Source organism: Felis catus, chromosome C2 (genome assembly GCF_018350175.1).
Source record: "Felis catus isolate Fca126 chromosome C2, F.catus_Fca126_mat1.0, whole genome shotgun sequence".
Lineage (NCBI taxonomy): Eukaryota > Metazoa > Chordata > Mammalia > Carnivora > Felidae > Felis > Felis catus.
Window position 1 is genome coordinate 133,379,459 of NC_058376.1, and position 13,561 is coordinate 133,393,019.

Below are 13,561 nucleotides of genomic sequence, written 5' to 3' on the forward strand. Positions count from 1 at the left end.
TTGGATATTTTTAAAAAGAAAAAAAGAAGAACAAAAAATAACATACATATACCCTTGTGGCAAATCACTGTTATTTGGGCAATGAAAGGATGTGTGTGTGTGTGTGTGAGAGAGAGAGAGAGAGAGAGAGAGAGAGAGAGAGAGAGAGAGATCCATTACTTGGGGTCCATGTTGTGCGGCTACATTATCAAGATGCACTTTTGATATGGTAAATATGTAAACCGAAGACAGATCCATTTTGCAGTGAATTTATGGTCTTTTAGTGAATGATGGTAGCAAAATTCCAGGGCATAGCTTTATTCTACTCAATTCAGGAAAATTCTATTGAGCAACACCTACTCACCACCTGGCACTCTAAGTAATGGGAATCCAAAGATGAAAGAAGATTTAACAAGGGGGAGAGGAGGTGGGCAGACATACAGAAATGGTAACAAGAGGGTCTGAGAAGTCTGATGATTGCTGGGTGTGAAAGGGAGACTAGGCAGCTCAAAGGGTGAATGATTAACTCCACTGAAAGAAGCATCATACAGAAATCTGAAAGATTGTAAGATGGCAGCCAGTGGGGTGGGTGAGGGCTGCACAACGTTATAGGCATACCTTGGAGATACTGCAGATTTGGTTTCAGACCACTGCAATAAAGTAACTCGTGCAATAAAGCAAGTCAAATGAATTTTTTGCATAGCAAAGTTATGCTGACACTATACTGTAGTTCATTAAGTGTACAATATCATTACGTTTAAAAACACAAAGTACCTTAATTAAAAATACTTACTGCTAGACAATGCTGACCCTCATCTGATGGTCCTAATCTTTCAGTTAGTCCTAATCTTTTTGCTGGTGGAAGGTCTTGCCTCCATGTTGATGGTTGCTGACTGACCAGGGTGGGGGGGGGGTTGCTGAAAGTTAGGGTGACAGTGGCAATTTCTTAAAATAACAATGACATTTATCACATCCATTGACTTGTTCTTTCAAATGATTTCAAAATGATTTCTCTGTAGCATGTGCTGATGCTGTTTGATAGTATTTTACCCACAGAACTTCTTTCAAATCAGAGTCAATCCCCTCAAACCCTGCTGCTGCTTTATCAACTAAGTTTATGTGGTATTCCAAGTCCTTTGTTGTTATTTCAACACTCTTCCCAGAATCTGCACCAGGAGAAGTTTCCATCTCAAAAAACCACTTTCTTTGCTCACCCATAAGAAGCAAGTTCCCATCCGTTAGTTTTATCATGAGATTGCAGCCATTCAGTCACAGTTTTAGACTCCACTTCTAATTCTAGTTCTCTTGCTGTTTCCATCACATCTGCAGTGACTTCCCCCACTGAAGTCTTGAACCTCTCAAAGTCATCCATGAGTACTAGAATCAACTTCTTCCAAATTCCTGTTAATCGATATTCTGATCTGTTTCCATGAATCACGAATGCTCTTAAGGGCATCTAGAATGGTGAATCCTTTCCAGAATGTTTTCCATTGGCTTTGCCCAGATCCATCAGGGGAATCACTATCTATGGCAGCTAGAGCCTTACAAAATGTATTTGTTACATAATAAGACATGAAAGTCGAAATTCCTTCTTGATCCATGGGCTGCAGAATGCATATTGTTAGCAGGCACAGACACAACATTAATCTCATTGTACATCTCCATCGGAGGTCTTGAATGATCAGGTGCATTGTCAATGAGCAGTAATATTTTGAAAGGAAATCTTTTATTCTCAGCAATGGGTCTCAGTAGTGGGCTTAAAATATTTGGTAAACCATGTTGAAAACAGATGAGCTATCATCCAGGCTTTGGTGTTCCATGTACAGAGCACAGGCAGAGTAGATTTCGCATAGTTCTTAAGGGACCTAGGATATTCAGAATTTTCCATGAGCATTGGCCTCAACCTAAGGTCACTGGCTATATTAGCTCCTAACAAGAGAGTCAGTCTGTCCTTTGAAGCTTGGATGCCCGGCAATGACTTCTTTCCAGCTATGAAAGTCCTAGTTGGCATCTTCTTCTAATAGAAGGTTGCTTTGTCTCCACTGAAAATCTGTTTATTGTAGTCACCTTCATGCACTGTCTCAGCCACATCTTCTGGGTCACTTGCTGCAGTTTCTCCATCAGCACCTGCTGCTTCATCTTGCCGCCTTCTGCTAAGGAGGAGGCTTCTTTCCTTAAACCTCATGAACCAATCTCTGCTGGCTTCAAACTTTTCCCCTGCAGCCTCCTCACCTCTCATCCCTCATAGAATGAAAGAGAGTAAGGACCTTGCTCTGGATTAGACTTTGCCTTGAGGGAATGTTGTGGGTGGTTTGCTCTTCTCTCCAAACCACTGAGACTTTCTCCTTAGCAGCAATGAAGCTGTTTCTCTTTCTTGTCATTCATGTGGTCCCTGGAGCAGCACTTCTAATTTCCTTCAAGAACTTTCCTTCGCATTCACAGCTTGGCTCACTGTGTGTTAGTTAGGTCTAGTTTTCAGTCTATGTTGGCTTTCAACATGGCTTCCTCAGCTTCCTCATTTCTAGTTTTTGATTAAAAGTGAGAGATGTGTGACCCTTCCTTTCACATGAACACTTAGAGGCCATTGCAGAGTTATTAACTGGCCTGATTTCAATACTGCTGTGTCTCCAGGAATGGGGGGGGGGGCTCCAAGAGAGGGACAGAGATGGGGGAATGGCTGGTTGGTGGGGCAGCCAGTTCATACCTTGATCTATTAAGTTCACTGTCTTATTACACGAGTGTGTTTTGTGGTGTCCCGAAACAATCACAACAGTAACGTCGAAGATCACTGACCACAGTCTATGATAACAAATATAGTGGTAATGAAAAAGGGTGAAATATTGCAAGAAATACCGAACTGTGACACCGAGCCATGAAGTGAGCAACTGTTGGGGAAAATGGCACCGACAGACTTGCGTGACACAGGAGTGCCACAAACCTTGAATCTGTAAAACATGTAGTATCTGAGAAGCACAATAAAGCAAGGTATGCCTGTATTTTGGAAAAGTGAGGCAATCTTGAAAAAAGGGAAGTTTTCATGTAAAAATCCAGATTTCTGGCTTTTCTCAAGAAAACGGACACGATCTGGTGACACCTGGCAACAACAGGGCAGAGTGAGGCAGTGGTTCTCTGATACCCAGGAGCCCCAACCCAAGATCCTGGCCCCTGGAGGCATCTCAGTTTGCTAGCCCTATCTTAGGGGGGAAAAAAAAAAAGTCAGTCTTCAGGATTTTAGATTCCCAGCCCCCAACAAGGAGTAAGGGGTAAAGGCTGGGCACTTTCTGATATTTGCTTTCCTGGAAATAAAACAGCAAAAAGCCAAAAGTATCATCTCTCACTGCATCACTTGACACTGGGCGGCCAGAGCTGACTCATCCAGCAATCTGGGCTGCTCGTAAGTACTTGGGAGTACAGCTTGCTGATGCGGTCTGAGAGGAAAAACTTCTCAGACTCCAAGCATATGGTCAATTTGGAACAGAGCAGCTCACTTAGCGCGGCTTTCGGCAAGCCACTGCGTCTTTTCTAAGAATTACCAGAGGCATCTGGTGTAGGGAATGGGGACCACGACAGGCTGGGCTCAGTCAGCGACGCAGCAGTGGGCCCGTCCTCATGGGCTTCCCGCGGCCTCACACAGCCTCCCGTGACCTCACTCAGCTCAGACTTCTCTCCTGGCTCCTGACCGCCCGGCACACACCTGCCAGTGGACATCCTGCCACCGGCAACTGCCCGCAAGCACGACGCGACCTAACTGATGCCATTCACATTCCTTCTGCGGTGGAAGCTGCCCATACGCACCCGGATGCCCCCCAAAGCCCCTCCTGGTTCTGTGCGTCCCCCCAGGATCTGCACGTTCCAGGTCTTCCTCGGCTATCGTGACTGCCTCTCCGGGATGTGCCCTGGATCTGGAAGTGCCTAGGGTGGCTCACGGCAAAGGGCTCCTCGGTGCAGGAGTACGGAAGCCGCTTCCCCAGCCTCAAGGTACACTCGCTGCTTCCTGCCGAATCAGGCCAAGGTTGACATCGTACTCTTGCAGGCTTCCTTCCCTTCCCCGTCCCGCGTCCCCACTTCTAACGGAGGCTTCCTGGGAACACTTCCTTGATCCTCTCAGGATCTGTTTCTGGGAAACCCCACGAAGACACAGCCCTTCCTCGTCCCCACGCCCCCCTCCTCCAGTTACCCCTCCGGGTCACTCAGAGTCAAAACTGCACTCGTATCTCGATTCTTCCTCTACCCTCATGCTCTCCCTTTTCAGCTAAATGTTAAAATCCACTATTTCCTCCCATCAGACACATCTCCCATCCATCTCAGTCTACTTCAGTTACCATCCGGCTCCCTCCATAACTGACAGCCTCCTTTTTTCTCCCTCTTAGGTTTTTTTTTTTTTCCTTTTTCTTAGTTTTCTTTTCCTTCGCCTCTTACACTTTGAAAACTCAGCACGACTCTAAGGGTTGCTCCTCCAAAACAAAACAAAACAAAACAAAACAAAACAAAACAAAACAAAATAAAACAAAACTATTGCAACGGTTCCCCATGGACCTCAGGGTAAATTCAAAGTTCTTAGCCCAGCTGTTGGAAGCCTCCTGATCCAGGCCCTTGTGCTTCTCATGCCTCTTCTCCCTGCTTCCCTCTGACCTCGTGCTCTGGTCACCCCACACCATCCCCGGTCTGCTTTTCTGGGTTCTGGCTCTTCCAGAACCAGTCCGTCTGCCTGGGAGACCCATCTCGCCACTTGTTTCCCTGTTCCAATCCACCCATCAGGACGCCTGGGTGGCTCAGTGGTTAAGCATCCGACTTCGGCTCAGGTCATGATCCACAGTTTGTGAGTTTGAGGCCGGCAGTGGGTTCTGCGCTGACAGCTCAGAGCCTGGAGGCTGCTTCAGATTCTGTGTCTCCCTCTTTCTATGCTCCTCCCCTGCTCACACTCTGTCTCTCTCTTAAAAATAAATTAAAAAAAAAAAATTTAAATCCACCCATCATTCCAGACCCAGAGCAAATGGGAGCCACAGAGCCTCCTTTTCTAAAGCACCTCCATTAATAAATTCCGGGTGAGAGGTGAAAACCAAGACCTATTGATTTAGCTGGGCATTCACATAATTTGCATATATATCTGACAACTCCCAGCCCAGCAGAGAAGTTTTTTGAGAGCTCTTTAGAGCCACCTTTGCATAGTGAAGCTATTATCTCACACGTTTATCTCAGAGAAATCTGACTGAAGGACAGGCCTGTTTACCACTTAAAACGGCCCAATTGTTCTCAACAGGCAGATGTGTCCCAGAATGGATGTGAGCCGGGAGGCCAGGCGCGGAGACCTTTCCCTCCACCCGGGTTCCCACAAACGCCTCTGCCTCTGCAGGTGCAAGCACCTCACCCCCCTGTCCCCAGGTGTGATTCTAACGAAGTATCCTTCTACACGGAACCAACTTACTTCCCCACGGGGTTCACTGTAGGAGACACCCATCTAGTCTAGTCCTGCAGGAAAACATGCACAGATCAGGTAGAGAAATGCTCCAGTATTACTTCGTGGGCTGACAGAGATTCTCAAAGGTAGTTTCCTTTTTTTTTTTTTCCTAAGGGCAGCGTTCATTATATGCATTTTCCACCCTCCACAAGGGTTTCCGAATCCCACCCTTTGCATTAGCGGCGCCTGGCTGTGTGCCCCAGCCCCTCACCCTAGACCAAAGGGCACCTGATGAATGTGGACAGAATTCACCAATGTTGTGGTCCTCCGTACCATATAAGGCAAGATCCCAGGGGACTTGGACCCAAATGGCTTCAATCATGGCTCTACGTGTGAACAATGACAATTCAGCAGCTGAAAAATGGGGCAGCACAATGTGTTTTTGTACTCATGTCTACAACCATAAAATGACCTAGAATTAAACCCATACTCACGAAATACCAGAAGTGACATTGTAATAAGTGACTTCTCTTAGCCAGCAAGTTTTGAGATCTTTGGCAACTCATTCTAAGGAAAGCTGCCCCCAAAAATTGAAGGACAACTTAACTGTATTTAGAATTCAGTGAATGAAACTATACTAACTATACCGTCCGTTAAAAATCACTAAGTGTTCCAAAGAAAGAGCTTTGGGAAAGAGTACAAATTCTCTTTCTACTTATTCATTAAATATTCCGTATTCAGCTATTCACTCTTGAGTCAGTTTTCAAAGTAAATTCAACACACCTAGGATCAAGAACAATTTGTACTTAGGTGTATGGGTTGGCCTGACATCTTAAAATGAAAGGGTGGTTATTAGAATTTTCAAGAAAAAAGATCAGGCAATCTTTCGTGGATTTAAGTAAGGTTTGTCAAAATGGTATAGGGCTCAGAGAAATACTACTGTGCTGAGCCTTTGGAAAAACTCATTAATGATCCACTTAGACTGTCAATGATGCTCACAAATTATCCAAACTCCACGAGAAAACATTTAATTATAAGATTTAAATACACTCCTCTACCTCTTGCACATTACTCCTATTTTTGCCCCAAAGAAATCAGGACCACATTAAAAGCTCTTTCTTCCAGAAACACTTCCTTGGTTTCCTTTCCAGCAGAAGGTGACTTCTTTTTCCAAACTCCCACGGCATGCCTTATTTTCTCAGTTGCTTTTTAAGTGTATTTATTTATTTTGAGAGAGAGAGAAAGAGAGAAAGAGAGAAAGAAGGGGGGAGAGAGAGAATCCCAAGCAGGCCCTGTGCTGTCAGCCTGGAGCCTGATGTGGGGCTTGAACTCACAGACTATGAGATCATGACCTGAACTGAAACCAAGAGTTGGGACACTTAACTGACTGAGCCACCCAGGTGCCCCCTATTTTCTCAGTTAAATCGCAGGTATCTGGAAGGCAAGCTCCGTGTCCAGTTGAACCTCGCACCTTCTACCTCCCCACCAAGCGGAGCTCCTAGGAAAAAACCTTACAAAGAATACGTGTTCAGTGAGCGTTTGCAAATGAATGAGGGAGTGAGGGAGTGAAATGAGTGCAAGCTTGCATGGTTCTATTCTTTTTCCTGGTCTGGCTGCAGATCCCAAAGGCCAGTTATTTGCTAAAAACATTATGTTCACCTTTCAAACGTATTAAGATTCATATCCAAGTTTCAAGTAGTCATCCCATGGTAATTCTTGCAAATGAACTTGATTTGGACTGATGGTACTCTAAAAAGTTTACCTACAGCTCTATCAAGATGGTCCACTTAGAAAAAATATTAACCAGGCATTTACTTCATCTTTGAGACCTAAATTACTTCATTTAACAGCATCTACAGCTGTCAGAACTTTGGCAGACTTTATGAAAAATATCATTTTAACTGTCTTTATTAAAGATTAATCATGTACTTCCTTTGTTTCATTTCTACTACATAAACTCCCTACTGGTACAGGAAAAGCTCCATTGGTTTTTGTTTGTTTGTTTGTTTGTTTGTTTATAGCACAAGTGGGGGAGGGGCAGAGAGAGAGAGAGAGAGAGAGAGAGAGAGAGAGAGAATCCTAAGCAGGCTCGGGGCTGCCAGCACAGAGCCTGAGCAGAGTTCAGTCTCATGAACCCTGAGATCGTGACCTGAGCTGAAATCAAGAGTCTAGGGGACACTTAGCCGATGGAGCTACCCAGGCGCCCCTGTTTGTTTGTTTTTAATAGTGTGGTGTCTTTTCTCCGTTGCAAACACACATGGTTATTGTGTTTGTTATGAGAAAATGCCTGTCCTTTAAAATGATATCCTATAATGATCCTGCTTCTCACCCCCACTCCTCCCACCCAATACTAATGGGGAATGGATGTGGGGGAAATTCTGTCATTTTTGCCAAGAGAATGGCAAATTACCACTGTCATTACCATGGCTTTAGCAATTTCCTTTAAAAAAACAAACACGACAGGGTGGGGGTGGGAGCAGCTTCAAAGATGCAGCACAAAGTTATCCAAGGAATTTCTTGCTCTGATTCTGCTTGTTAAGAACCTGGAATGTTCCTTAAAGTCATCCAGGCAGGTGGTCCAGGCACTGTAGACCAGAGTGAACTCGAACCCAAGGAGAATGCCATCTTCTCTTACTTAAAAACCCTCAAGCACACCCGTGTCTCATTCTTCTTAATAGCTTGACCCATTTTCCTTTTCTGGAAAGTAAGTTCATTAGCTCAGGGACTGTCCTCAGTGGAAGTATAAAAACCCCTCTTGAACACTTCAGCTCCACCACAGGCTGATAATGGACTATTCCCAAAAGTGAGGGTTCTTCATCCTTAAGAGGAGCTTTCTCACCCACTTCATCTGATCAGATAATTGAGAGTAAGTTCGGGCCTTGCAAATCATTTAGTACCAGAAAAATCTACAAATGTGCCCCTGACACTACAGTACTCACTGACAGCTAGGGTCAGCATAGAGCACAGGCCCTCCAACCACAAGCATGTTCCTTCTCATCTTTTCCAGTTCTCAAAACTCTCCCTGGCAGTGAAGGGGCAATCCCCAGGAATGCAGGTGACTGTCAGGCACGGAGTGGGACAAGAATTAGTCAGGTCCTCTAACCCTTGCTGCTCTAAGTGTGATCTATGGACCAGCAGCATCGATACCATCTAGGAATGTGTTAGAAATGCAGTCTCAGGGCGCCTGGGTGGCTCGGTCGGCTTAAGCAGTTAAGCGTCCGACTTCGGCTCAGGTCATGATCTCGTGGTTTGTGAGTTTGAGCCCCGCGTCAGATTCTGTGCTGACGGCTCAGAGCCTGGAGCCTGCTTCAGATTCTGTGTCTCCCTCTCTCTCTGCCCCTCCCCGGCTCATGCTCTGTCTCTCTCTCTCTCTCTCTCTCTCTCTCAAAAATAAATAAACATTAAAAAAAAAGAGAAAGAAATGCAGAGTCCCAGGCCCACCTCCAGACCTGCGCTTGAACAATATCCCTGGAGATTCACAGGAGGCACATCAAAGTTTGAGAGGCAGTACTCCACAGCAGCAAAAAAAAAAAAAAAAACCATATCTTCACATTTAGAGTCAAATTCATTTATGATGTGCTGACTTCATGGCAAATCCCTGACAGTGGAATTACACAAGAGGGATGCTCTTGTGACCTGGCCAAAGCAGACTTTCCCCTCTAAACATCAAGGCCAGTGGCATGAGGTAAGGAACAGAAACACTGATGCCCAGTGTATGCCTTGTGTAACCTGGGAGGTACATGGTAGGTTGGTTTTATTTTGTTTCCTTTCTGAAATTCTGACTTCTTTGAGATTATTGAGTGGTAAAAATGGAGGAAGGTGGAATGATGAAATTACTTCATCTAAAAATCAAAGGGATCTTCCCCACTTTTGTTGGGAAGGAGTTGTCCACAAGAATCCTGGGTGCAGGAACACCTCAGGTACCTCACATCAGGGTTCAGATGCAGGTCTGGGAGTCAGCCTGCCTGGGACCAGTCAGAGCTCTGCTTGCTGCCATTTGTGTGACCTTGACAAAGAAGTCAACGCCTGGGCCTCAGCTTCCTTACCGTTAAAATGGAAAGAAAAAAAGTACCTGTTTCAAAGGCTGCTTACGGGAATGAAATGACACCTATAAAGCCCGGCACACAGTGAACACTTGGTACAAGGGACCTATAAATAATCAGGCATATCCTATGTGTCGGTGGAACCTAAAACCACTATGGCTCCCAGAACAACGCTCTCTTGTGACTGACCCAGATATACAGCAAATTGACATAAAGAAACCAATACTCAGAAAAGACAGACTTGAGAAAAGTTTTACTCTACACAAACCATGGTAATTCTGGACATTAGCAAAGGTGCCTGCCATCTCTCACTTCAAACTCTAATGCATGTTGACTCCGACTAAGAGCCCAGAGCTTGATCAGCCATGAAGAAATGAACTCTACTGGCCAGGAAGGAGGAGCCCATCTTAGTCACTCAGCCCTCTGCCTCACAGCTGGCCTTGGTGAGCTCACTAGCCAGGTGTCTATCTTCCAGGCAGAGAGAAAGAGAAGCAGTCACTCTGCCCTCTCGCTTTTTAAACTATACCTCATGTCGTCACTCCTCCCATGATAGTTGGCCAAAGGACAGATCTGATTCCTCTCGCCAGACTTTATTTCACAATGAAGCACAAAAACGTAACGTGTTTACTATCCCACCTTTGTTGTTAAAAACAAAAAATCACTTAAAATTAATACTGCTCCTTTTGAGAAACCAACCTCAACCTCTCTTTGCCTAATTAGACCCAATAAGAGCATAAGAATAAGCATTCAGCTGGGCAAGCCATACTGGAAAACATCCTCAAAGTCTTGAAAATCAAAATGAAGACCAAATCAATCACAGCACTTGATTCAAGTGGCTTTTGTTTCTCCCCCCTAGTGACTGACAGAACTTATGGTAAGTTTAAAATATCCAATATCTCTACAGTTTTGAGGAAGATATTAAGTTTGCATATAGCCTCTAAAAAAATAATTTTGGGGAGCCTGGGTGGCTCAGTTGGTTAAGCATCTGGCACTTGCTTTCAGCTCAGGTCATGATCTCATGGCTTCGTGGTTTGAGCCCTGCCTGAGATTTTCTCTCTCTCTCTCTGCCCCCTCCACCCCCCCCCAACTCTTGCTGTCTCTGTCTCTCTCCAAATAAATAAATAAGTAAATAAACAAACAAACTTTTTAAAAAATTTATTTATTTTTGAGAGAGAGAGACAGAGAGAGTATGCCGGGGAGGAGCAGAGACAGAGAGGGAGACACAGAATCTGAAGCAGGCTCCACACTGTTAGCACAGAGACTGACGTAGGGCTGGAATTCACAAACCGTGAGATCATTACCTGAGCCAAAAACAACAGTCAGACACTGAACCAACAGAGCCACCCAGGCGCCCCTACAAATAAATAAACTTAAAAAAAAAAAATACTGTGTTTTGCAGCCATGCATTTGAGATTAATAGTATGATGCTTTTACCAGCTACATCATTCTGGGAGTACACCTCTTCAGAGGAGGCATTTTTCTAGTGGAGTGTAATCCAATAAATTAAAGGAGGGACAGGATGTGATACGGAGTCAGGCGTGGACAGTCACAGGACACTATGAAACTCCTCTCTGGTTGTCTAACACTTTGCCTTACCTGTCAGAGGGCAGAGGCCCTGAGAATGTCATGCAAATTTCAAATATATTCTCCACCCCTCGTCTTCTCACTTTCCCTCCTCCAACACGCAACAGCCTCGTAATGCTAAGCTAACCATTGACCCTCAGAAGACTTACCTATCAGTTTTCTTGATCAGGATGGCCCTGAAGATGTGCTCTAGGGGTGTTTTCTCCCGCTCGTGGGTTGGCTGCACGAAGGGGTGCAGGGCCACTAGTGAGAAGCCTTGCTGATACAGTTCCAGGAGCTGGGCGGGCAGGTCGTGCAGGGAGGCCAGCCTCACTGCTGAGGACCTCGGGAGCTCTGCTGTAGATGGAGAGAGGAGAGGCTCATCAGGGACCCAACAAAACTGCCCGCTCTCCCCCACCCAAGTCCCTCTCCCCTTGCCCTTGCAGAGACCTCCAGGTCACCTCTTGCTAAGAGCGAGTTTACTCCTGTCTTAACTACTGCCTTCAAAGAGAACTTAAAGCAGCAGGTTATTTCCCAAGTCCTCTCAAGGCATTGCTGACTAGATGTCTTAAACCTAGAAGTCAGTCTTCTCAGAGGTCATATTGGAAGAGTCATTTCCATCCCCTCCAAAAATTAAAAAAGAAAAGAAAAGAAAAGAAAAGAAAAGAAAAGAAAAGAAAAGAAAAGAAAAGAAAAGAGGAGGAGGAAAAAATGAAATTGCACGCAAATATAAAATTTCCAGGTGGCAAAAAGCAGTATTAACAAAGTCAGAAGACAAACTGGAACAAATTTCTGTGACACTTAAGACAAAGGTAATTTCCTTAATTTGCAAAGAAACTACAGGAAGAAAGAAAGAAAGAAAGAAAGAAAGAAAGAAAGAAAGAAAGAAAGAAAGAAAGAAAGAAAGAAAGAAAAAGAAAAAAAGAGGAAAAGGGGGAAGGGAGGAAGGAAGTTAGGAAGGAAGGAAGGGAGGGAGGGAGGGAGGGAGGAGGAAAAATACGAATAGGCAATTGCCTAAAATTAGACACAAAAAGCTAGTCAATATTTGAAAAAACACTCACATTAACTCAACATTAGAATTATGAATATCAAAACAAGTATTTTTCACCTACGGAATTATTTTAAGATTTGGATTTAAAACAATTCTTTGAGAAGGACAGACAAGATTCAAAAATCAAAAGCTGTAAGCATATACACAATTAAAAGTATACACCCCAGCCCGGTCCCCCTTCAGGCTTTCTCCCTAAAGGCAATCAGTATTATCCATTTTTTGTATACACATTAACAATTGCTGAATTCATACACAAGTAAAGTCTATATGTCTCCCTCTCTTTTTATACAAATGGTAGCATAGTGTTACACATTTCATTTTTTATTAATTTTTATCAATTGACAGTATACTTTGCTTAGAAAGCATTCAGTAGTAGCACACAGAATTCTTCTTCATCCTCTTACAGATGAACAGTGTTCCTTTGTATGATGTACCACAGATTAATCAAACTTTTGCTTTTATAAGTAATGCTGACGAAAATCACGCTCCTACGTAATTTCACATGTGCTCATGTATAATACATCATACCTAGGAATTCCATACCTAGGAATTTGCTAGACCAAAGATAAATGCACTGTAATTTTCCAGATATTGCCAGATTTCTTCCACAGGGTAACATGGATTTACCACCTCCCCCCACCCAGTGATGTACAAAGGTATTTCTTTTTCCATGCCCTGGCAAATCTCATAGTGAAAAAATGATCCCTGTGGTGGTAATCTGTATTTCTCTCATTATGTAACTTGTATTTTTTTTTTTTTTATTGAACATGTCATGTTTTAAATACTGTGTCGCCTTTTCTGTTAACTATAATCTTTGCCCTAGTTTTCTGTTGGGTTATTGGTCCTTTTTTCTATAGGTTTGTAGAAACTCTTTATACATTAGGAGATTTAGTTCTTATTTGTGATGTCACTTGCAAATATTGTTCCCAATTTATTGTTCGTTTTTTGACTTTGCATAAAGTGGGTCTTGTCATGAGGAATTTTTTTTTTATGAAGTGGAATTTCTCAATCTTGTCTTCAATGACTTCTGAGTTTTGTATCAGAGCAGAGACATCTGGTATTATAAAACGATTCTCCTGCTACTACATATTTCATTTTTTGGATATGAATCTTTGATCCAGTTTGGAATTTATTCAATATGAATTCAATATTCTACCCCCCCATGTTTATCCATTTTTTCCCATTAGTTTGAGATGCTACCTTTATCATATATTATATTCCTGAATATATTCAAGTTTATGATTGTCCTCTACTTATCTATTTTAACAATTTTAATGTTACATTTTAATATCTGGTCAGGCTATTTCCTGAAACTTCTTATATTCCTGTTTAGTTTCTGAATCTTCTTGTCTGTTATTTTTTCTAAATCATCTTTTAAATCAGCTCATCAAACCTTCCTTCCAAAAAAAAAACCCCAACTCCTAGTGATATTATTTTTGGATCATGTTCAAATTATAGCTTAACTGAGGGAGAATGGATATTTTCATCATATTACAAGTTCCCATCCAAGAACAAGGCATAATTTTT

At 43.3% G+C, this 13,561-nt stretch overlaps 1 protein-coding gene across 4 annotated transcripts in view; it reads right to left on the reverse strand.

The window, feature by feature from the left end:
* RFTN1 (raftlin, lipid raft linker 1) overlaps window positions 1-13,561 on the reverse strand; it is a 207,836-nt gene that overhangs the window by 115,662 nt on the left and 78,613 nt on the right. For 3 of the 4 annotated variants that reach the window (XM_006936444.5, XM_006936442.4, XM_045037652.1), the window contains one exon: window positions 11,154-11,340. In XM_006936444.5, the coding sequence (XP_006936506.2) occupies window positions 11,154-11,340 (187 nt within the window). The remainder of the gene's footprint in view (window positions 1-11,153; window positions 11,341-13,561) is intronic. The other variant, XM_045037651.1, reaches the window with a different exon arrangement.